Genomic DNA, 22,176 nt, shown 5'->3' on the forward strand with positions numbered 1-22,176 from the left:
TCTTATTCAAATGGACTGCTCTAACCTATCCTTGTGGTAGGTTTTCATCAGTATGTTTGCCCAATATGGGCCATGTTTCATGGTTTAGGAATTACTGGAATGGCAAATCTATTCACAAATATAGTCCAGACATTGTGATTCACTTTACATGTATTGTGAAGTTCTGACCCTGAAAACAAATGAATATGCTAACTTTAAAGTTCAACTGCAATGGGGATGCCTCTGATAGCATTGAAGCAAATCTGTAAGCATACAGTAAGTTATATACTGTATATACTATATGAATTCAATTACAGCATACTTTGCCTGGTAGACTGAATGCTCCTGATGAATTTTGCATAACGAGAAATTTAGTAAAGAGTGGTCCAGCTCCTGCCGCCCAGGAAATTATTATTACTTACACTTCCATACTTACCTCTTGAAATTCACCCCTGTATACTGAACCAGTACAAAATATAAGATACCATTTCACTCTTACTAATATCAAATTAAGCTTAATTTGGACATGGGAAGACTGCAAATCCTGTACTTGTCCCATGCACAAGAGTTTAATTTCAACATACTACATACTCTTCAGTGCATATAACACAAATATATGGATTCAAATGAAATGTAGATTCCCCAAATGGGGCCAATTTCTCCTCTAACAATGTGCAATAAAAGGCAAATTCTGAAATATTAAGAAAGCTAGTATTTAATAATCAGTCATTCAACCATTCAAGTATATTTCTAAGTTTTCACTCTAGGACAATTAGCAGGGGTATTTTAACATGTTTTATAAAAGCTACCCTAAAAATAATTTAATGTGAAAGGCCCAATCCTGCCTTTTGAGAACAATTTTGCTATTTACTCTAATGGAAGGAAGACTGAAACAAAGAACATTCCAATTGCAATAAAAAGCATAAAGCATAAAGCTCAGTAAAAAGTACAAGGCAAAGAATGGAATAGTGCACTGTGGTTTTATTGATGGCAGCAATAACAATTTGCTTCTTTCATCTGTAAAAAGTACTTTGCTTCAAACAACTAGGAACTTTTAAAAAGTCTCTTTTGCATGGTCATTTCTGAGTTTGTCCTGATCACGCCAGCCTTCTGTATTGCATCTTATTCCTTAGGAAAAGTCAGTTCTTCTAGATGTCTTGAGCAACATGGGGCTGTCAGTAAGAAAGTGACTTTTCTTCTGAGAAGACTGCTAAATGAAAAGATAAGACATGTAATCAACCAACATCTCTGCCTTTTGTGCAATGATCACTTTACCCCTATTTTTCAGCCAAAAGAGTATGTACAGACGCTCAGTATTAGGGTGGTGTTGTAGCCATGATGGTCCAGGAATTATGCAAAAGGCAAGCTTTTAAATGCAAAACATTTTTCTTCAGCTGGCCTGAGGACTGCCTTGCATTAGGAAGCTTGTCTAACTTTATCCCAACTATACACTTGATCCAATAAAAGATATCACCCCCCAAAAAAAATATGACTATCATATCTTAAACTGCATTTATAGGGAAATACCGTATTTACTCAAATATAAGATGACCTTCCAATAATTAGATGGAAAATGTCTGTTTAATATAATTTTCCAGGTACAGAATTTAATTACTGGAGGTTTGCCTTGAATTTGTTCCCCTCCCACTACTACAGCAGGGAAAATAAATCGGGGGGCGGGGGGGGGCTCAGGTAGCCCACCTGACCTCTGTCACCCAACTTCTTCTCCCTGAAGCTACTGCCAGACCCTGCTCTCCCTGAGCACATAGAAGTGATGACCAAATCTATAATAATAATAGACTTATTCTGTCTGTTGTCTGTCAGGAGCACTCTGATTGGTTGTCTCAGCAGCCAATCACAATGCTTACTGAAAAAATGACCCCCGTGGTGAGGGAAGGACTGGGGCTGGAATAAGCGCTGCCAAGCCAGGGCTGGGCGGGCGCGGGGGGCGGCAGCTCCTGCCACTGCACGCTGGCAGCTCAACCAGCAGTTCCCGCTGGTGCTCCCACCACTAGTTCGGGGGGGCATGGTGCGTGCCCCCCAATCTGCGCAGAAGGGGGGCGGGGCCAGGGCTGTGCTGGACTGCGCTCCGGGCGGGCGGCGGGGGCGTACATGTATAAATAACCATAAACATTTTGGGAGTAAACTATTTAAATGAACCCAAGTCCCATTTTCAAAAATTGGTGAAGCATTTAGGAACTTAGATCTTTTGGCAGTTAATAAGTCTTAATCTAAGGGCATGGCAAACATGTGCAGCAACTATTATGATCTGTTACATCTGCATGAGCTTGTAGCAATACAAGTGAACTAAATCACCCTAACTTTGATTCTGGATGAAAAAGGGTTAAACCTGGAGGTTCTGTTATGCTTATATTGCTACATGAAACTTGCAGACATAACAGTTGTACCATCATGGCATGTATCAGTATCCTTTGATAACAATACAATTGTTACACCTTTCTAAACTCTGATTTGCTTTTGCAAATGAGATGTAGGCATTAAAAAATTACCTATCTTTTAAAGCTTTAAAGATTTAAATTTTTTTAATATAATTTCAGCATGCTATTTAGTGCTTCTATAGAAGATGTTTAATGCTTGTACAAAACTAAACTGTACATAAAATGCATAAAGAATACAAACTACTTCCTTGAGGACCAATAACTAACTAACCGCGTAGGGTTAGGGAGAAACATACAAAGGCAAATTAAGATGAAGCTATCCCTCAATGAGTTTCTTACATTTACCTTTAATGAAACTTCTAAATGGAACAATTATCAGTTTTCACTCCCTGCCAAAACAGTATCAAATTATGCTTTTCAGATGAAATGCCACCCCATTAAACGTTCTAAGAAGCAACAGAAAGAATAAATATATTTCTAGCCTCTGTACCTCTGATGTCATCCACAAACAGGACATTTGGAGCCTTTCACCTATTACATGAGATCAAGCTCATTGTTCAAAGGATTTATCAGCAAACACCTTTTGGGAAACCTCACTGCACTGCAGAGACCAGAAGGAATAAACTTAAAGACTTACCTGGAAATATTACAAGACATCTAAGCTTAAATATGAGCATTCACTGACCTCATATAAATACTACATTTACTTGATTCTAAGATGAGGTTTTTCCCCACCCCATTGAACATGAGGAAAAAAGCCCATCCCAGAATCAAGTAGGAGGCCGGTTAGGGGCAGGAGGGGAGAAAGGCAGCTGCTGTGGCTCGGGCTCCAGCCCCTACCCAGGGTCAACGCTATACCCACAACTGCTGTCTGCTCTCCCACTCCCCACCCCCAGCATCACCTCTGTACCCCGCCAGCTCACTCCTGCAGCGTTTTCCCCACATGCACTTCCACTCAGGCTCTGTTCCCCTACCTGACTCTCTCCCTCCCCTTACCCTTTCTCCACACTGCCAGGCTCTCCAATTCAGTCCCATAGCAGCGATACACAGCATGACTGGATGCTGGGGGCATGCTCAGTGCCCCAGGCTAGAACAGGGTGAAGCCTACCAATATGGAGCAAAGGTAAAAGTGCAGGAGGAGGGAGCAAAGGGGGAAGGGGGAAGGGGGGAGGGAAAGGGTCGGGGCGGGGAATAAGGAGCAAATGCTGCAGTGGGCAGATGTGGCAGAGGGACAGGCACAAGCAGCACAGGCAAGCTGCTTGACCTCCCCACACCACCTGCCTCCCGCAGCAGTGGGAGGGATTTATTAGAGGCAACCCTCCAATAATTAGATACTATACATGGAAAAATTACAACAAATTAATACATTTTCCATGCATAGAATCTAATTATTGTAGAGGGTTGTCTTAAAATTAGAAACATCTCAGATTTGAGTAAATATGGTAAATCTCCCCCCGCTAATTAATGAATTCACTCAGACAGCCAAATAATTAAGTGTGATTTGGTTTTAAGTAATTCATTTTTGGTGTAAAAATGGATCATATTTTATTATATTTCATATTATATTCTTACTCATTATTTGTGTTTGGTATTGAAACCTTATATGCTACATGTTTTATATTTTTAAACAGTTTATATTTAATCATAATTCCTGATGTTTCCCATTATAACAGGCAAAAAGAGCAAGTCAATTTTTTTTTTCATCTTCGTATCAGTCAGTCTGCTAATTACGTTGTCTCATGGTCAATTGCTGTCAATGGCAAAGAATATTAGATGCTCATAATCCCCATTATGTTTGATATTTGTTTTGCATGGATGCAAATGCAAAATACCATATTGTATTGAGACTGATAATGTTAGCCAAGTTTTTCACAGACTTTAAGCTGCATATTCTGCATTTGGCCAATAACCCCAGTTTTGGATGACAAATAACTACTGGAAGTATCTTCCTTGAGCAGATTTTCAAGTAAATAGCTTCTGGGCAGAAATAAGGGAGAGAAAAATATCTCATTTCTTGAGCTGAGGAATCATGAGGATGAAAAATAGCAAGTTTTAAACATACTAGGAAAATTAATTAAAGATGTCATTTAAAAAACAAATACTTTTTGAAAAATTGTACTCAGCAAGATGTTTTCAAAATTGCTCCTGATTTTCTTTTAAAATCAAGTATAGAGTTAAAAAAAAATTAACTCCTAGAGTGAATTTTGTTATAAAGTTTACACCTAAACCTAGCCATCTCCCATGAGAATTGCATTTGACATTTTAGAAAAGTGTTAAGTAGATGGTGTTTGTCACACTTGATCAGAGCAACTAATCATCTAAACCAATATCCTGTCTCTCTCTCTCTAGCCAGTAAAAGAGTCTTCCAAAGAAGGGTACAGCAAATCCAGTGAGAGCTATTATAGAATAACTTATCTACTAGAAAATTTTACTCTTAACTTCCATCATTCAGTGATTTGCTTGTCTTAAAATAAGGGAGGTATTAGCCCCATTAAAAAAAGACCTGATTCAAATACCCTGGTCCTCTATGGCTTCTATGTGGCACTTTTAAGCACCTTATTCAATAAATGTGATTCTATCTCAACTTATGCATCAGCCACAAAAATATTTAAAGCATCTACTTTTGTTAGTCACCCCCATTTTTGCCTGTAACGACCGCTAGATGACTAAACTCAGCCTAGTGTACATGCACAATTAATTTTAAATGGCTACCAGACTTCTGAACTCTACTAGAACTCTAGAATGCACCTAGCCTCCGCACAAGCCTCATTCCTTAGAGAGCCAAAAACCAGCTGAAGCCAGGTAGAAGTAGGAGACTGACACCCAAATATTTTTCACAATAACCTTAAGAGTACTCTTCCAGAAAGTGTGAGATGTAGATTTTTACCTCTTCGCCCGTCAGCTACAAGAGTGCTAAAACCATAGTTCCCTAACCACAACAGGTAATGAGCTCAGCAGGGCTGAGGGCATCTTCCATTGCTCTTGTTGAAGCTGGTATACTTCATGGAAGAATACAAAAGTCAGAAAGGGAGCGAGCAAGATGGGGAGGGAGGGAGGGAGGAAGTCATGAGATCTGCTTCCTGCTCCAACATGCTTTTTATGCATTTTGCACTAAATAGCTATTGGATGAAATATGCAAGCAACACAGAAGTCAAATCCTTAGGCCTCAAAACTACTAGAAGATAAAACTTGCAGTGGTGCTAAAACTGGTATATGTAGAGCTATGTGGAGGATGAGGAGGAATACCAACAAAGACACTTACAAAAACCAACTAAGTACTTGGTTAGTAAAACTAATTACTCAAAATTCAGGCGCAAGGCAAAGAGATGCATTATCAATACTCACAAAAGATGGTGTGACTTAAGTAAGCTCTCTTTGCCCATGACAGACATTTGATCAACATTTAAAGATTTAAAATATTTTCTAGGTCCAAGAATAGGAGGAATGTAAACAGGCACAAAATGCTTGATGACCAGGGACCCTGGTAGTCTCTGATTTAAAAAAAAAAAATTGCCAGTTTTTGGATTTAAAAAAGGAACCCAAAGTCCACATTTCCCCATGATTAAAATGAAACGCGTGGGAGCACGCATGTGTGTATTGGTGGCATTTCATTTTAATCATGGAAACATGTGGATTTTGGGTTACTTTTTTAATTAAAAAATTGGGAATTTTCTTTTAATTGACTAATGTTATGCTTGCTTGCTTTTTTGAGATTGTGTGGTTTCTTTTAAATTAGTGTGAATGCCAGACACATTTTCCAGGGATGATGAGTCATCTGAATGTTAAAAATGCTAAATTAATAAATTATAGCTGCAAACAAGCATTTATGAAAACTTCAAACAATGGTGAAGATTTTTAGGACCTGCTTTATGCTGAAATTGGGCAGCCACTCACTAACTAGATAAGCACAAAGTTGTCTCCAAATGTAGGAGCTGTGGGTTCTCTTCTAGGGATTAGTAAGTCTTAAAGAAACTGAAGTTTGGACTCTTAGACAAAAGTAGGAAAGACTGAAATCAGTAGGTGATGGGCCTATGTATCTGAAGGGAGAATTTGACCTTATAGGCAAGGAATGAGGGAAGAGATATCTGGTTAAGAAAAAAAATAACCTGAAAGTAAACAGAAGGAATCCAGGGGAAGGCAGCTTTCTCCACATATGCACATATAAAGCACTTATCAGTGTAAACATGTCAAGCAAGAATTATAATCCATCATGAGCAGTTTTTCAAAGGCATAACTGGTGGGGCATGGGGTTTGTTTCATTTTTTTCTATTTTTCCTGTAGGATACTGTCAATCATTTCTTCCAACAACACATACTATAAAAACAGAAACCTATTTTATCCTCTATAATGTATTTCCATATTCACAAGAGTATATAGAACAAAAATTCCAAAATATGGTTTAATATATCTAGTTGCAAGAAATTATTTCTGAATTAGACAGCAACTACAAAAGTTAAAAGATGATATAGTATTCTGTTCTATTAATCAACTTGATGAAATACTATAAAAATAAAAAACTTCTGAAGATAGAATAGTTATTAAATCAAATATTTTAAAAGCCAACAACACAAAATACATATACTGAGCTATAAAAATATCTATGTGGTAAGCACTGAATTTTGACCTCATGTCTTATAATTAGGGATCTACCTACATTGTGCTGGAAGTGTGCTGCACAGAGACTCCTTTAATCTTGCTCTTTTTGTTGCACTCCCTTCCCCACAACCAGATTGGCCAAAGGAACTTGATGGCCCCGCTGCTCGCCATTCATTCACGACTGGTCAGGAGGCAAAAACCTTCATTTTAAACCGGCCACAATTTTTGCCTCCTGCTGCTTGCTACTGACTGGCTGGAAGGCAAAACCTGTGGCATATATAAAACCGTGCATTTTACCTCCCAGCCAATCAGGAGTTAACAGTGAGACTGCCAGGGCCCCACTGCCAAATCAGAAGCTAAGGGAGATTGGGGGAGCATGTATGGTGAAAAGAGCAAGGAACCACTGTGCAGCGCACTTCTGGCATGATTTAGGTAGATCCTTTCTTAAAATACCTCTGAAGAATTCCATTATTCCAATATAAAGCAGGCTATATCATGTACAGCAAAAGCTTTGTTATCCAGCACCCACGGTGAATGGGGGGTGCTGGATAACAAAATATGCCAGTTAACTGAGAGGCACGAACAGGCGTCTTTACCTGTTCGGGCTACCGCCCCTCCCGCCGCATCGCCACCCCTCCTGCAGGCCCAGAGGGACAGTGAGGGGAACCCCATACAGGTTGTTTTGCCCCAGGCCATGGGGGCTTGGCAAAACCAGAAGTGCCACGGTGGGCACTTCTGGTTTTGCTTTTACCTCACAAGCCAGCATGCTGGTTAATGGTGCATGCTGGCTTGTAAGGTGCTGGTTAAGGCAGCATTTACTGTGTTATTGTTTGTTTATTAATTTTTTTTATGAGAAACCCATTTCTAAGGAATTCTAACCTGTAAAACTGTGCCTTTATAAATTACTGTAATTTATTTTATTTCTTTAATCTATTCATTAATGTAGTGTGGTAGAACTCAAGGCAATCCTGTCATTGACAAAATTGCAATAACATATCGCGTAAAGATTTTCCTTTCCTTTAACTGAGTAACAGTAAGGTACGGACCCATTCAACATAAATTTGTTGAAATCAAAACCACAATATTTTCCTACAACATATTTACCTTTATATTTCCTATATTCAGTTTCTAGCCCTTGGGGGTTGATAAAATTGTTGGGTAGGTCGTGTAGACCTTCTTGGTTGACCATCACCTCCTCTGCGGAACTCTAGAGTTTGTTCATAAGTTTCTTCTTCCTCCTGTAGGTAAATAAAATTATTTTAAATGCACAAGTATGCTATTACATTAAACACAAACAGAAACTGCTGTTTTGCACTGATCATCGCTTAGGGAAACAACCATTGACATAAAAACTCCTACATTAGTCTACTTTATCAAAACTAGGAAATAAGATAAATAGCTCCTATTTAGACAAACAAGTAAATCAGATAAATAGCTCCCATCTATTAGACAGACAAGTCTCAATACTGTAGCTCACAAGTAGGAGAAAAAGCAGAAAAGTATAATTGAACTGCAATAGTATCAAAACTTTCATCATCAATGTTAGACTCCCATACATAATAATGCAAAAATGTTCTATTTATTGTAATAAATTGCTTAAGAACTTAAGCAATCTCCACTGGGTAAATTTACTGCTTAATGTTACTTACTCTAACTCTGATAAGGACCAAGATGGTGTGAGTTAGCAGACAATTGGCAGCAAATGAATTTGCCGTGTGTGTGCGCGCGCGCGCACACATACATGCATGCACAAATACATACAAACATACACACACACAAACTTTAAATTAAAATTTTAAAACAGGCATGTCAGGCTTTTATTCAGTGCCTGGAAATTTAAGTTACTGCCATAACCTGAGTGTGATTTGCCCATGGTTTTAGTCCAATGCCCATAATTAATCTCACAGTTAAATTATAATGGCTATATGAATTCTTTCAGTCCAGTGAAACTTTTCATGAGTGCTTATAACACTTCTGAAAAAAGATGAATTAATAAAAAGGTGAAAATGCAGGTGATGCATAGGTTAGTGGAGAGGACGTCTGAGGGACTTAAGCTCTCCCAACTTTTTTGTGTGATGATACAGCCCTTTTTCCTTTCAATTTCTTAGTATAGACAACCCCGACTTAGCACTGTTAACTGGTTCCCAAAAAACCAGAGTGTTAAGAGAAATAGCGTTAAGGGAAACCAAAAGTTTTTGACGAACCAAGATGGTCACCATGAGCGTTATAATGAAACTCGCTGAGCACTAAGTGGAATTGGGTATCAATGTAAAATGAGCATTATAGCAAAATAGTGCTTAGTGAAGCAGCATTAAGTGGGGATTGCCTGTACCTAACTTTAGTAATATTTAACTTTTAGCAGGGCATATTTTTAATTATTTTTGCTTCATCTTTTATATTACAGATTAAATAAATGCCTTGGACATTACACAATTTCACAAAATTGCACAGAATGAATAGGGTTTATACCCTATTCATTCTGTGCAATTTTGTGAAATTTTGTGAAATTAAGTTCCTTCCGATCCAAATTTAAATCTGGGGTGCCACTCTTCATGAAGAGTTGTCAACTTGGCTTAATATCATAGGCTTTTGCTGGTCCGAGATCTGGATATTATCAGGGTTTCACCATTTATGCAAACCTCCCCCACAAATAGAAATTCTTTTCCCACTGTGATAGAGACAACAAACTGAAGGAGGATAACATTGGCAAGTACATCAACAAAGGTTGGAAAAATCAACCCTAGAGAAATGAGACATGAGCAAAATGTGAATGAGATTGAAAGTCGGAAAATTCAAGCTATGAAATCTGGGAAGAAGAATTCAATAATACAGATCTGAGGCAGGAGATGAGAGAGAGGCATGCTAAGAGAGCCCTGCTGGCAATAGTAGACTGTAAATTAACTATGAGTTTGCCAGATATAGTGATGATAAAAATAGCCTTTGTATAAACAGAGGCATCAAGTAATGGTAAAGAGAGGCAATTACATCTAGAACATTGCATTCAGTCTGAGGCACCTTAATACAAGAAAGGTAGTGACAAATTACAGTGAATTCTGAGAAGAGCAACAAAAATGATTAAGGAGCTGGACAAGGTTCCTTGGGTGAATTTGATATCTTTTATTAGACCAACGCAAATGGTTGGAGAATAGTTATTAAGCAAGCTTTCGGGTTCAACAACCCTTCGTCAGGCTAAGGAAGCTTCAGCAGTTGGTATGTGCTCTTCCTGGAGCTGGAGACACTTATTTATGAAGGAAGATTAAAATACCTATATAGTTTAGTTCACAGGCAAAAAGTTAGCTGTCTATATTATTTAAAGGTGTAACACTAAAGGATAAGAATTCTTTTTTTCAGATTACTCAAAAAGCTATAACCAGGAGAAACAGAACCCCAAAACAAGAGGAAGATATAAGATGAATATCAGAAATCATTCCCTAATCACAAGATCTATTAAATGTCATGCAACTGAAAGTGGTAGAGACGCATTATTTTTAAGATGGGTTGGAAGACTGAACTGGAATGGAGGAGGTACTAGAAACTGTATTTGAAGAAAATCCTGCTCTGCAGATTGGCAGCATGGCTTTACTATTCATTTTTAAGTCTGGCCCTATGATGTCTTAAGGAAGAATCTACTATGGTACCAACAAAGGGCATTTAACAAAACTTCTGCACTGAAAAGTTTTGTGAAAAGCAGAATAATGAGATTCTGAAAAGTTGTAAGTTGTACGCTGAGATGCCTAAACAACATCTGATCTGAGCGTGGATATATTCTTACCCCAACTGATGAGGGGCCATTTTTGGTTGATCCTAACTCAGTCTGGCATCATCCATGTCAGGTCAACAGGAAGGAAACCTAAAGAGTTGATTTCAGAACTAAACTGAATGATCCATAAGTTATTTTAGAAATAGTTATTTTAATTTTTCTTTTCCTTCTTAGTGTTCTAGTTCTGGAGATGAAGGTTCCTTTTGTACAGATTAGACAGAGCTAAATTTCCAGAAACACAAATGAACCCGATTATCCTATAAATGGAAGAATTGTCTAATATAACAATGCAAGAGATAAAGGATATAAAGCACATACAGATAATCTAAATCTTACAGATTTACCATATTCAAAGGCTGAGTACTACTGAGTTCTGGGATAAGAACTAATTCAAAACAGTGTACACGCATATTACAACAGTACCATAAACATCCTTAAAAAAACCCCAGCAACAACAACAAAAACCCAACATGAAGGTAGGTTGGAAAGGGTTGAATATTTTAATGTCTTTCACAACAAAAAGTATTCAAAATGTTTTGAAATGACACATCCAATAACTTTTCACATTAATTTTAGTAAGAGTTGGAGAGAAAAAGGTAGTTATTTTCATCATTTGAACACCTGCTCCTATTTTATCTACAAGACAAACTACTGAATTTATACAATTAGTTCTATTAAAAGAAACACTGCCTTGAGTAAAAGATAGCACACAACCCTAAACTGAGAAAGTTAACAGTCATTGGACAACCTTGTGTCTTAGCCAAAAATTATTTAAGAATATACGTTGGAAACTGAGAATCTGGATATCTTGCCTTCTTCTACCTGTACACATTGAAGGTTTACATATTTTTCAGTTCAGTTCTGCAAGGGTTCTGGACAATTTTACTGTTCACAAAAGATCTGCAACAGTGGCTGCATTCAGGACATACAGAACAGAGCCAGAATAGGAGCTTTCATTGCAGACAAATCTGTCAGTGTTCAAGATTGGGTTTTTGGTTTAAGATACTTTGATGTAATTCTGCTCTGAAGTATTTTCAGTTCTTAACAGATTCTTTATACCAGTCTTGTGGTTAGATTTGAGGATTAGGTTAAGTTCTATTTCTGCCAGAAGCTCTTTTTTGGACTTTGGACAAGGTCACTTAAAAAGTCTAGTACCTTTAGTTTTCTCATTTCCAAAATGAGATAAAAATGCTTGGTTACCGAAAAAGGGTATAAATATCAATTAATTAAGGAAGTTTTGTGTAGTTTCTTCCTTCCATATTGAAAATGTTTCTAAAGTACTTCCCTTCAGTGCCCCCTTTTTTATTTTGGGTAAAGTGCATGTCCCAGAGGCATAAGCACGGGGGGCATGCACTCCCAGAAGGGAAACCCCGAAAATAAAGATTACTTACCCGCTTTAGAGTTCTGGACTCCAGAAGAAAGGCGCCGACAAGAGAAGCCCACACAGTTCATCAGCTGCGCCTATATATAGCTGGGGCCGGCGGGTGATGTCATGGATGATCACCAGCTGGCCAAGATAAAAGCCAGCACCAGCTGCAAAGTGGCAAGAGCGGGAGAGGCAGCAGAGGCTGCGGATGCTCTCCATGCCGGCGGCGGTCAGCGCTGGCACAACAAAGGAAGCACTGATCAGGCAGGGATGCCCAGGCAGCAACGGCTGCTGAAGAACCCCACACTGGTCACGGGCAGCACCGGCGTGTGGGAAGAGACCCCACTCCAGGAAGAGCACAGAGAAGAACTGGAAAAGTAGAACACTCCCCACACTGGGCACGTATGGACTGGGTCAGGGGAGGATAATTAGCCATGAGGCAGAAACACAGGAAGCTCTTAAGTAGGGCAGAGAGCAGAACAGCATTGAGGGATGCAGCTAGGTACAGGCTTCAGAGCAGAGCCAGTTAAGTAAGGTGATCCAGCCTGATCTTTAGTTTTTATCATGCACCTGCCTTTTTTTTTTCTTCTTTTCTGTGCAGTCTTCCCTTTCATTTCCTACTAACCTGTGCCTACTCCTCAGTTGTCTTTGGTTTTATCTTTCTTAATACTTTGCTTGGCTACTCTTCGTTGAGGGGTCCGGGTGGCAGCCGGACACCTAGGACTGCTCACAAGAAGCGGCAGACATCTGGCAGGAAGCAAGAGTGACCCGCAGGAAAGGAAAATATCCAACCGACTCATAGTCCGTGAGGAGAAGACGATGACCCAATACCTGGGAACGTGCAACGGGTAAGAGTCATCAAGACCGGGGAGCCAGCCGCCTCAAGATCAGGTGGCCCGCCGGAGGCTGGCATATGGAAGACATATAGGGGAGGTGGAGCCCCACAAATATCCGTCGAGATGACCAACCAACCTCGAGGGATCACCAACGGGGGACCCTACCACTGAAGAAACACTCAAAGTCATGGCAGGCGTGTTCTGGGGTCCTCCCCAGGGTGATCGGGTCCCTGTCAGAGGTTGCACGAAGCCTCCTTGTGCCCATCACCAGGTGCCTGCGCTAAGGCGGCGTGTGATCGGGTACTCGAAGCAAGGCAGGCACAGTGCAATATAGCAAAGACTAGTTCCTGACTCTTCATATCCTGCAGAATGGGGAGCAGAGCAGAAGAAGCTCTGAGGAATCATTCTTGGAAGAGGCATATCCATTGTGACACTGCAGTGCAAGACATATTCCTTCCACATTGGAGGAGTTAAGGGTTATGAACCTATATCTGGAATCCTGGAAGGATCCCTATGGTATCTGGCCTACCATCGGGCTTCTTACATTTCTGACAGTATAAGACCGACTTTTTCCTCATAATCCCCAAGTTTAAAGGTTTTTAACTATATCCATGCCCTGCCCACACACAATGCATGCATCTTTTCCCTTCTTTCACCTAACAACTTTTCTATGTCAAAGCACAGTTCAGTCTAATAAACAACTGATTCCAAATAATGCACTATTATAAAACCTCATGACAAGCTAATACAACTAAAAACAATTTTTTTTCTTTACCATACCAGGATTTCTCTTTTTGCATTTTTTTTTTTGTTAGCAGCAAATTTAAATTATAACAACTCTTGCTAACCAGACAGCAGTTGAGTGGGACCAAGGAAAATAAAGAAATGGAGAAAGTCTCATCCAAGAATCTGATTTGGACAAAACAAATGCAGCCTACCCAATGAAATCCTTTTTTCCCCACTAACCACCGAACAAAATGAATTAGCATTAAACGTAATTCTACCATGTATTTCAAGCATACCGAAATCTTGGTATGATAAGAACTAGGAGACGCCTTAATTAAAATTACAGACCTGACTACTCTCAAACTACTTATTACTGTTGTCATACTCCTGTTCTTGCAAACAACCTTAACATATATCAGCACCAGTGTTTTGCTAAAAACTTGTAGATAAAGCTATTACATTAAAATATTTCAGTACCTAGCAATGCCCCTTTCAGTTATGCGGCAACAAACTATATGAACTACAGAATACTCTAACATTCACATGATTACAGACACAATGAGACAATGTTTTATATTGTAACTGGACTTTAATACTGTCATCAAATTATTTGAATCTTGACATGGAAAACCATTTTACAGAAAAGCCTCCTGATTTTTGCAGTTCCCATTTTTTGATACTGGGTGTTTCTCTCATGGAAGCTAGAGAATTGCAGAGGCACAAGCTAAAAGTTTACATGTCAGGACAGTAAAGCTCAATGCAATCTAAAATTTCTTAGAATTCCCTGCCAAAGCCTTCAACTCTAAAATAAAATAACCAAACAAATGGTCCTTAAGGATGAAAAATTAATGCTGTCTGTAACTTCAAGATTCTCCAAAGCACGCAGGCTGAACTGCAAAGAATTATGGCTGATGGTTTGGCAATCTGTATTGGCTTTTCAGAAAACAGAACTGAATCAGCCATTTCATTTTCTTAACAGACGAAGTCAGCCCTGAAGTTATTCAGAAACTGCCCGTATCATGAAAAAACATAAGCCATTTCATAAAATTGTTGGTCTTTGTTGAAGAAAGAACCAGAAAGTAAATAATTTATAGAATTAATTACCTTTCAAATCCATAATGGATGGGACCTCTTTTGTACAGCTGACAAGCACTTAAGATTTCAAACATTTAAGCACTTCATTGATCAGGTAAGACAAAAGAGAACACACAATATCTGGCCTGTATAAAATTTCTACTCCTTAATGTTGATGATTCTTTGATTCATATGCACGCCCCCCCAGAGGCATGACTAATCAACCTACACTAAAACTAAAAATATGAGTATGGCAAATTGTATTTTGCTGTCTTTCCTTTATACATTGAGCGAGGAGATTCAGGTGCATACATCCCACTTGAGTCATCTTTGTTACAACAGTGAAATGTGAAAAATCATATTCAACTCATTTGAAGCTTTCTATGATAAGAAAGAAAGCTTTATAATAAATTCTAACGATGAAACAAGTTTTCCATTCAACAATCTATTTGGCTGCTCCTCTCTCCCTACATGTAGCTGGCACCAAGTCTTTTCCTACATTCTCTCCGACTTATATCCGTCTCTCCCTCTGTCTCTCCTGATAACTTCCCATCACCATCTAAGTCAGGGTGGGCAAAGTCCGGCCCATGGCAGACTCAAATTCCCAGAAGCCCCTGCCTATGATGCCCGTTTCCATGGAGACCCCAGCACAGAGCAAGGGTTTCCATGGAGATTAGCCCCAGCAGCTCTGGCAAGGCATGTGTAGCTGGGTGGAGAGCTGCTCCCTGGCACGGGAGTGCAGGCAGTGGATCACAGCTCTGCCCTGACACTGGCCCACATTGTCATCACTACAAGATCCCAGCCCTTGCTTTGGTGCGGCTCCCCATCCAAACGTGCGCCCTGCCAGCACTGCTGGGGCCGGTCTCCATGGAAACCCTGGCCCCATGCTGTCATGGCCCCACCACTCTTGGGGTCTCCATGGAAACTGGCCGTAGCGACACAGGCAGGAACTGCTGGGAAATGGAGTCTAGCCACCAGCCAGATCCACCATTTTGCCCACCCCTGATCTAAGTTCTTTGCTCATGTCTTATGCCTTCATTCCATTTTTTGTTGTTGGAAATTCTACATGACTTTCAACTATAAAATCTAGCATTAAGCAAAAGAAACAGTTTCTAGACCTTGTCTTCACTGAACACTATTCTTTCTGATCTTTGTTTTCATAGTTTCATAGTTTTAGGGTCGGAAGGGACCTAATAGATCTTCTAGCCCGACCCCCCGCCAGGGCGGGAGAACAACAAAAGAACCCTAAACAAAAAACGGGACTCAAATGAGTCCAGCCAGGTAGGTATCCAGCCTCTTCTTAAAGATCCCCAGGGTAGGGGCCAGCACCACCTCCCTTGGAAGTTGGTTCCAGCTCCTAGCCGCCCTAACTGTGAAGTAGTTTTTTCGGATGTCCAATCTGTACCTCCTCTCCATCAACTTGTGCCCATTACTCCTTGTTATGCCAGCGGGGGCTAGGGGAAACAGCGTCTCCCCCAAACCCTTCTGGTTCCCCCTAGTGAGTTTATAGACGGTCACCAGGTCCCCCCTCAGCCTTCTCTTGTGGAGGCTGAATAGGTTCAAGTCCCGCAGTCTCTCACTGTAGGGTCTGCCCTGTTGTCCCCGGATCATGCGGGTGGCCCTCCTCTGGACCCTCTCCATGTTGTCCACATCCCTCCTGAAATGGGGCGCACAGAACTGGACACAATACTCCAGCTGCGGCCTGACCAGCGTCGCATAGAGGGGGAGGATCACCTCCCTGGCTCTACTCGAGATGCACCTGTGGATGCACGACAAGGTCCGGTTAGCCCTGCCAACCATGACCTCGCATTGTCGGCCCATGTTCATCTTGGAGTCAATAATGACACCAAGATCCCTTTCCGCCTCCGTGCTCTCAAGTAGGGAGTTCCCCATCGTATAAGTGTGCTGCTGGTTCCTACTACCCAAGTGCAGCACCCTGCACTTGTCCGTATTGAAACACATCCTGTTCCTGTTTGCCCACCCCTGTAACCTATCCAGATCCTTCTGCAATCTCTCTCTCCCTGCTAGCGTGCTCACCTCCCCCCAAATTTTGGTGTCATCAGCGAATTTAAACAGGTTGCTTTCCACCCCAACATCAAGATCGCTGATGAAGAAATTGAACAGCGCAGGCCCCAGGACCGAGCCCTGGGGGACTCCACTACCCACCTCCCCCCAAGTCGAGTATGATCCATCCACCACCACCCTCTGAGTGCGACCCTTCAGCCAATCTGCAATCCATCTGACTGTGTAGGCATCTATGCCACAGTCGCCTAGTTTATTAATTAGGATGGGGTGAGAGACGGTGTCAAAGGCCTTGCTGAAGTCCAGAAAGACTACATCCACCGCGACACCTGCGTCCATGGCCTTTGTGACCTGATCATAAAAGGCAATCAGGTTGGTCTGACATGATCTCCCCCTAATAAATCCATGCTGATTGCCCCTGAGCATCATTTCTGATGCCGGCCCATCACAAATGTGCTCCTTGATGATCTTCTCAAAGAGCTTCCCCAGGATTGAGGTAAGACTGACGGGCCTATAATTGCCCGGGTCCTCCCTTTTCCCTTTTTTGAAGATGGGGACCACATTAGCTACCTTCCAATCGTCTGGCACCTGGCCCAAGCACCACGATCGCTCGTAGAGCCGTGCCAGGGGCCCTGCAATAACCCCAGCCAGCTCCCTCAGCACCCTGGGGTGGAGAGCATCCGGACCCGCTGACTTGAACGCGTCCAGCCCCTCCAGAAGCTCTCTAACCCGGTCCTCCCCAACCTGAGGTCTGAAGGCGATCCCCTCGCGTCCGGCTTCTATCACAGCAGGGAAGTCCCGGTCCCTGCACAAGAAAACGGAGGTGAAGAATTGGTTAAAGAGGTCCGCTTTATCCTCTGACGCAACCACCAGATTGCCCCGCATATCCTGCAGGGGCCCCACATTACCCGGCGCCTTCTTATTCCTGGACACCCTTGGTGAGCCAGGGGGGCTTTTGGACACTCCTCCCCCCTTGCTTCTTGTCGGGATGGACACCCCTTAGGCCCCGAGTATCATTTCCTTAAGGAACGACCACTCCTCTTGGACGCTGAGTTCCTCTGCCCTCAAGGACCCCAGTTCCTCTCCCACTAATCTCCTCATCTCACTGAAGTTGGCCCTCTTGAAGTCTAGGGCTACCACCTTGCTGCGGGCCCTTGACACTCTACGCTGGATGGTGAATTCCAGCGTCCTCCTTTTCCTCATCTCCTGGAATACTACACACCTTCTTCATCACAGTGCACATCTCTAGCCTCCTATGGCTATCAGCTATGACCTCTTTTCCTCTCCAATTTTTTCCACTTTTGAAATTGCTGTTTATTCCTTCACTCTCCCTCTACACTCATACCCCTCTCTTAACTTTGTCTTTCCTCTCCTAGATGATCTATTCCTTGTGCCACCAACCCTAGCTCATTTCTAACAAACATTTTTCTTGTTCCTGCTACTAAGCAATGATAAAACAGGTTCTGGGATCATATACATGATTATAAATTTACTGTCCTTTTGGTTATGTTCTATGGATTCCAAAAATCACAGCTTCTCCAATGTTACTCATGACTATATTCACAAGTTTCTGTTTGCCACTTACGACACCATCCTAGATCCTATTTTCTCTTTCGTCCAGTTTTGTAGATGATCTTACTAATTTTTCCAAAGAAAAAGTACACATGATCATCTATTTCCCCTATTCCCCCACCACCTCAAGAACATACTGTCCTCCTCCAATTTATCTGCCCTTTACTAATATACCATTACATATATTTGTCTGCCACCATTCCTGCATGTCTTTCTATTTTGTCTTTGTGCAATATAAGTTTATCGGGGCAGAGATCATGCTAGCCTCTGTGAATGTGTACAGATGCTGGCTCTCTTAAAAAGAAACCTCTCCTGGGAGAGATTTAATTCTGTTTGTTCACAAGTTTTCTCCTGAAGTGCCCATTTTTACCCTGGCAGAAAAATCCTGAACATCTGTACACTCAGGGTTTTTCCTGGGACAATGTCTGTACATGGCCAGTGCACATAGCATCTGGGCACCTTCTTCCTAGACAAGACTTCTGAGAGATAATATAATCAGTATTAAATACATATGAAAAGCTACATAAGTGTAAAGCAATTACAAAGCCCTCAGTTAAAAAAGCAAACAGAAATCACTACTGTTGGAACTATTTGGGATTAATATGACAGACAGACAGACAGACAGACATCATTCCTTAGCTATTTACAACAGTTCACCTCTTCTGTATGGCAAAATAAATTAGGCACAGCTATCATACAGTAGCCTGTGTGGGCGCCTATATATGAGCAGTAAGGCTGCTCCAATGCGCTGTAATTACAGTGCGTAGAAGCAGACTCGATTAATCGAATCTGCTGGAGCATGGTAATTAACAGTCTCCAGCATCTTGTGCATCAGCACCTCTGCGTTTAAAAATGGGGGCAGAGGCACTTTATCTAAAGATCCCGTCACTCCCAAAGATTGGGTATAAATGCCCAGTGGTTCTCCTGTATCAAGAGTTAGCACTTTAGGTTGGAGCTTTCCATCTCTAAATGCCTACCTTAAAGGTACTGCATGAAATACTGCATGTGAAGTATTGCTATCTAAATCATACCTCATACGGAGATAGTTGTTTTACCATAAAGAAAACACCAAAAAGTTATAGGTTAGAAGAAGGAAAGAAAGCTAAATTATACCTGAATTCTAATAAGGGCCTGAGTAAAATGCAACCGACAAATAAAGAGTAATCAGCTATCCATACTACTTTAATAATTTCCAGGGATTATTAAGTGAGAAATTAAATCTTAAATTTTTACATAAATATTAAGAGAAAAAAACATCATGCAGGCTTGAGTCTGTTAATGTAACAGGCATACAGAATATGACTGGCCACCAACACTTCAGGAAGCTTCAAAATACAAACATTAAAATAGTAAGGTACAAGACAGCATAGAAATGCCTGGCTACACAGCAAATTAGATAACCAGTTGCCAATCTGACTCATATTCATTAAGACAGTAGTTTTGGGGAAATGAATTTATTTTTATAAATACTAAAAAAAAAATCTATCCAGGACATTAGGCAATCTAAAAACACCATTAACCGAATTTCAGGAATATCAAAACAATTCAGCAGAAGTTGTCAGACAGCCAACACAAAAATCTTTTCCAATCCTAGAACATCTGGGAAGCATAACCACACCAGTTTCCAAATTTCTAAAAAAATAAACTCTTCAGTAGCATACCGATATTCAGACAGTTTTAGACTGGGAGAAACAGAAGCAAAAATTAAGCCCAGCTGCTATTAGACAGGTAGCCACAAAATCTGTCATTTACTGGCATCTTTGTTCAATCTCATCACAAAGGCAAGAGTTTAACCAGCATGGAGGCTGAAATATCAGGACACCCACATAGATTGCGCTTACAGATTCATATTTTATGGGTAGCTTGAGAAGTTTTCAACATAAACCTCCCTAGAAACTATACTGCAAGAAAATTATCTGTTTTTGTAATAACAGAGATTTCACAAAGACTCCCTCTAATTTCCACTCCCTCATATTTAAGTGAACATTTTTTTCCTAAATTATTTCAACTTACACATGTATCGGTGACTTTTATTTATGTGCACATTGTCTTCCACAATCCCGCACGGTCCAAGATGACGGTCTTCCACGACTGTCTTATCCATGTGTCCAAAGATAGCTGATGAGGCCCATCTGGGATCGACAGACTCTACTGCAGCTCAGATGCGTTTGTGTGGGTTGGGTGGTGCTGGATTTTTTATTTGGTCTGCGACACACTGTTTCTGTCACACTCACTTTTCCAACTTCTGTCATTGTCATGAGGTTTCAAAGTACTGAAATCCCTGCAGCAGACTCTTCCTCCATTTAGGATGGCCCTGGGCTTTAGTCTCCCATGAGCAATGTAGCATTTTTTTCCTAGCTGACTTTGAGGATGTCCCTCAAGTGCTGTCTCTGCCCTCCTCTTGAGTGTACACCTTAGCTGAGCTGGAAGAATAAAACTTGCTTCAGAAGTCTGGAGTTGGACATCCAGACGATATGGCTGGCCCAACAAAGTTGATGTCGGATGACCATCACTTCAATATTCGTGGTGTTTGCTTGCAGGAGGGTACTAATGTTGGTGCATCTGTCTTCCCACTGGATTTGCAGGATTTGCCGCAAGCAGCATTCATGGTACTTCCTTAATAACGTATGTACACATGCACACACACACACTTTGTAATTTCTGCTTCGGATAAAAAGTCACACCCTTATTCAGCATCTGCTCCTGATTCCACAGCTTTACATATGCTGAATAGCACATGAATCAGTGAATACTCCCATTATTGTAGCTGCAAATATTTCTAGAATAAGGTATTGTTCAGGATGAGTAAATGTCAATAGTAGGCCTTAAACGTGAATATTTTACGTAATCCATTTATTTAATTTTTACTTCTAGAACTTGTTACTATAAGAACTTTAAATAATTAGTTTCTTCAAAGATATATAGTTGTAATTCTCAATCTCTCTGTACACATGCTAATTTATATATCACATAGCCCATGCATATCTCTTCGTTTTTCAGTAGACTGATTAGATAATATATTCCTAATTTTGACACCAAAATCTTGAATAATTTGTTGCCCCTTTTCAGCATCATCATTACTATAATACATTGATAAGTTTTGTATACATTAATCTAAATGTGGGCTTACTTTTAGACAGTGGTGTCAGAAAACTGCAGTTACAAGGAATTAGAATCATAGGGCATTTGTACATGCTTTAAAAAGCACCCAGCGCTGTGGTGTGTGCAGCTGCATAAGCAGCAAAATGCATGTTAGCGCTGAGAAAATGGCAGTGGTGTGCTTTTGAACTAAAGCACTTTGGAGGTGCTTTAGTTCAAAAGCGCACCACTGCCATTTTCTGCATGTTGATGCGCGTTTCGCCATTTATATAATTGCATACGGCATAGTGCAGTTTGCATCAGCTCATGTGCAGAGCAGACTTAATTAACTGAATCTGCTCTGAAACGGCAGATATCTGGCACGTCGTGGCCTGAAAAGGTATGTGTATAAATGCCCACAGAATCATAGAAAATTAGGATTGGAAGAGACCTCTGGAGGTCATCTAGTCCAACACCCTGCTCAAAGCAGAACCACCCACAACTAGATCATTCCAGGCAGGATTTTGTCAAGCCTGGCCTTAGAAAACCTCCAAGGATGGAGATTCCACCACCTCTCTTGGTAGCTTGTTCCAGCCCTTCACCATCCCACTAGTGAGAAAGTTTTTCCTAATATCCAACCTAAACCTCCCTTGCTGCAACTTGAATTACTAAGATATTTACTGCAAAAATCTTAACATAACTCCACTTCACTTAATGGGATAAAATGGAATTACTATATGATCTTGTAAGATTTACCGATAAACTTCC

At 40.8% G+C, this 22,176-nt stretch overlaps 1 protein-coding gene across 3 annotated transcripts in view; it reads right to left on the reverse strand.

Moving 5' to 3' along the window:
* Positions 1 to 943: 943 nt before the first annotated feature.
* TDRD3 (tudor domain containing 3) overlaps positions 944 to 22,176 on the reverse strand; it is a 157,165-nt gene continuing 135,932 nt past the window's right edge. For 2 of the 3 annotated variants that reach the window (XM_006026724.3, XM_025207728.1), the window contains exons 12-13: positions 8,079 to 8,212; positions 944 to 1,189 (exon numbers count right to left, since the gene is read on the reverse strand). In XM_006026724.3, coding sequence (XP_006026786.1) covers positions 8,096 to 8,212 — 117 coding nt within the window. In that variant the 3' untranslated portion in view covers positions 944 to 1,189; positions 8,079 to 8,095. The remainder of the gene's footprint in view (positions 1,190 to 8,078; positions 8,213 to 22,176) is intronic. The other variant, XM_006026723.2, reaches the window with a different exon arrangement.

This window comes from Alligator sinensis, unplaced genomic scaffold (genome assembly GCF_000455745.1).
Source record: "Alligator sinensis unplaced genomic scaffold, ASM45574v1 scaffold80_1, whole genome shotgun sequence".
Taxonomy (NCBI): domain Eukaryota; kingdom Metazoa; phylum Chordata; order Crocodylia; family Alligatoridae; genus Alligator; species Alligator sinensis.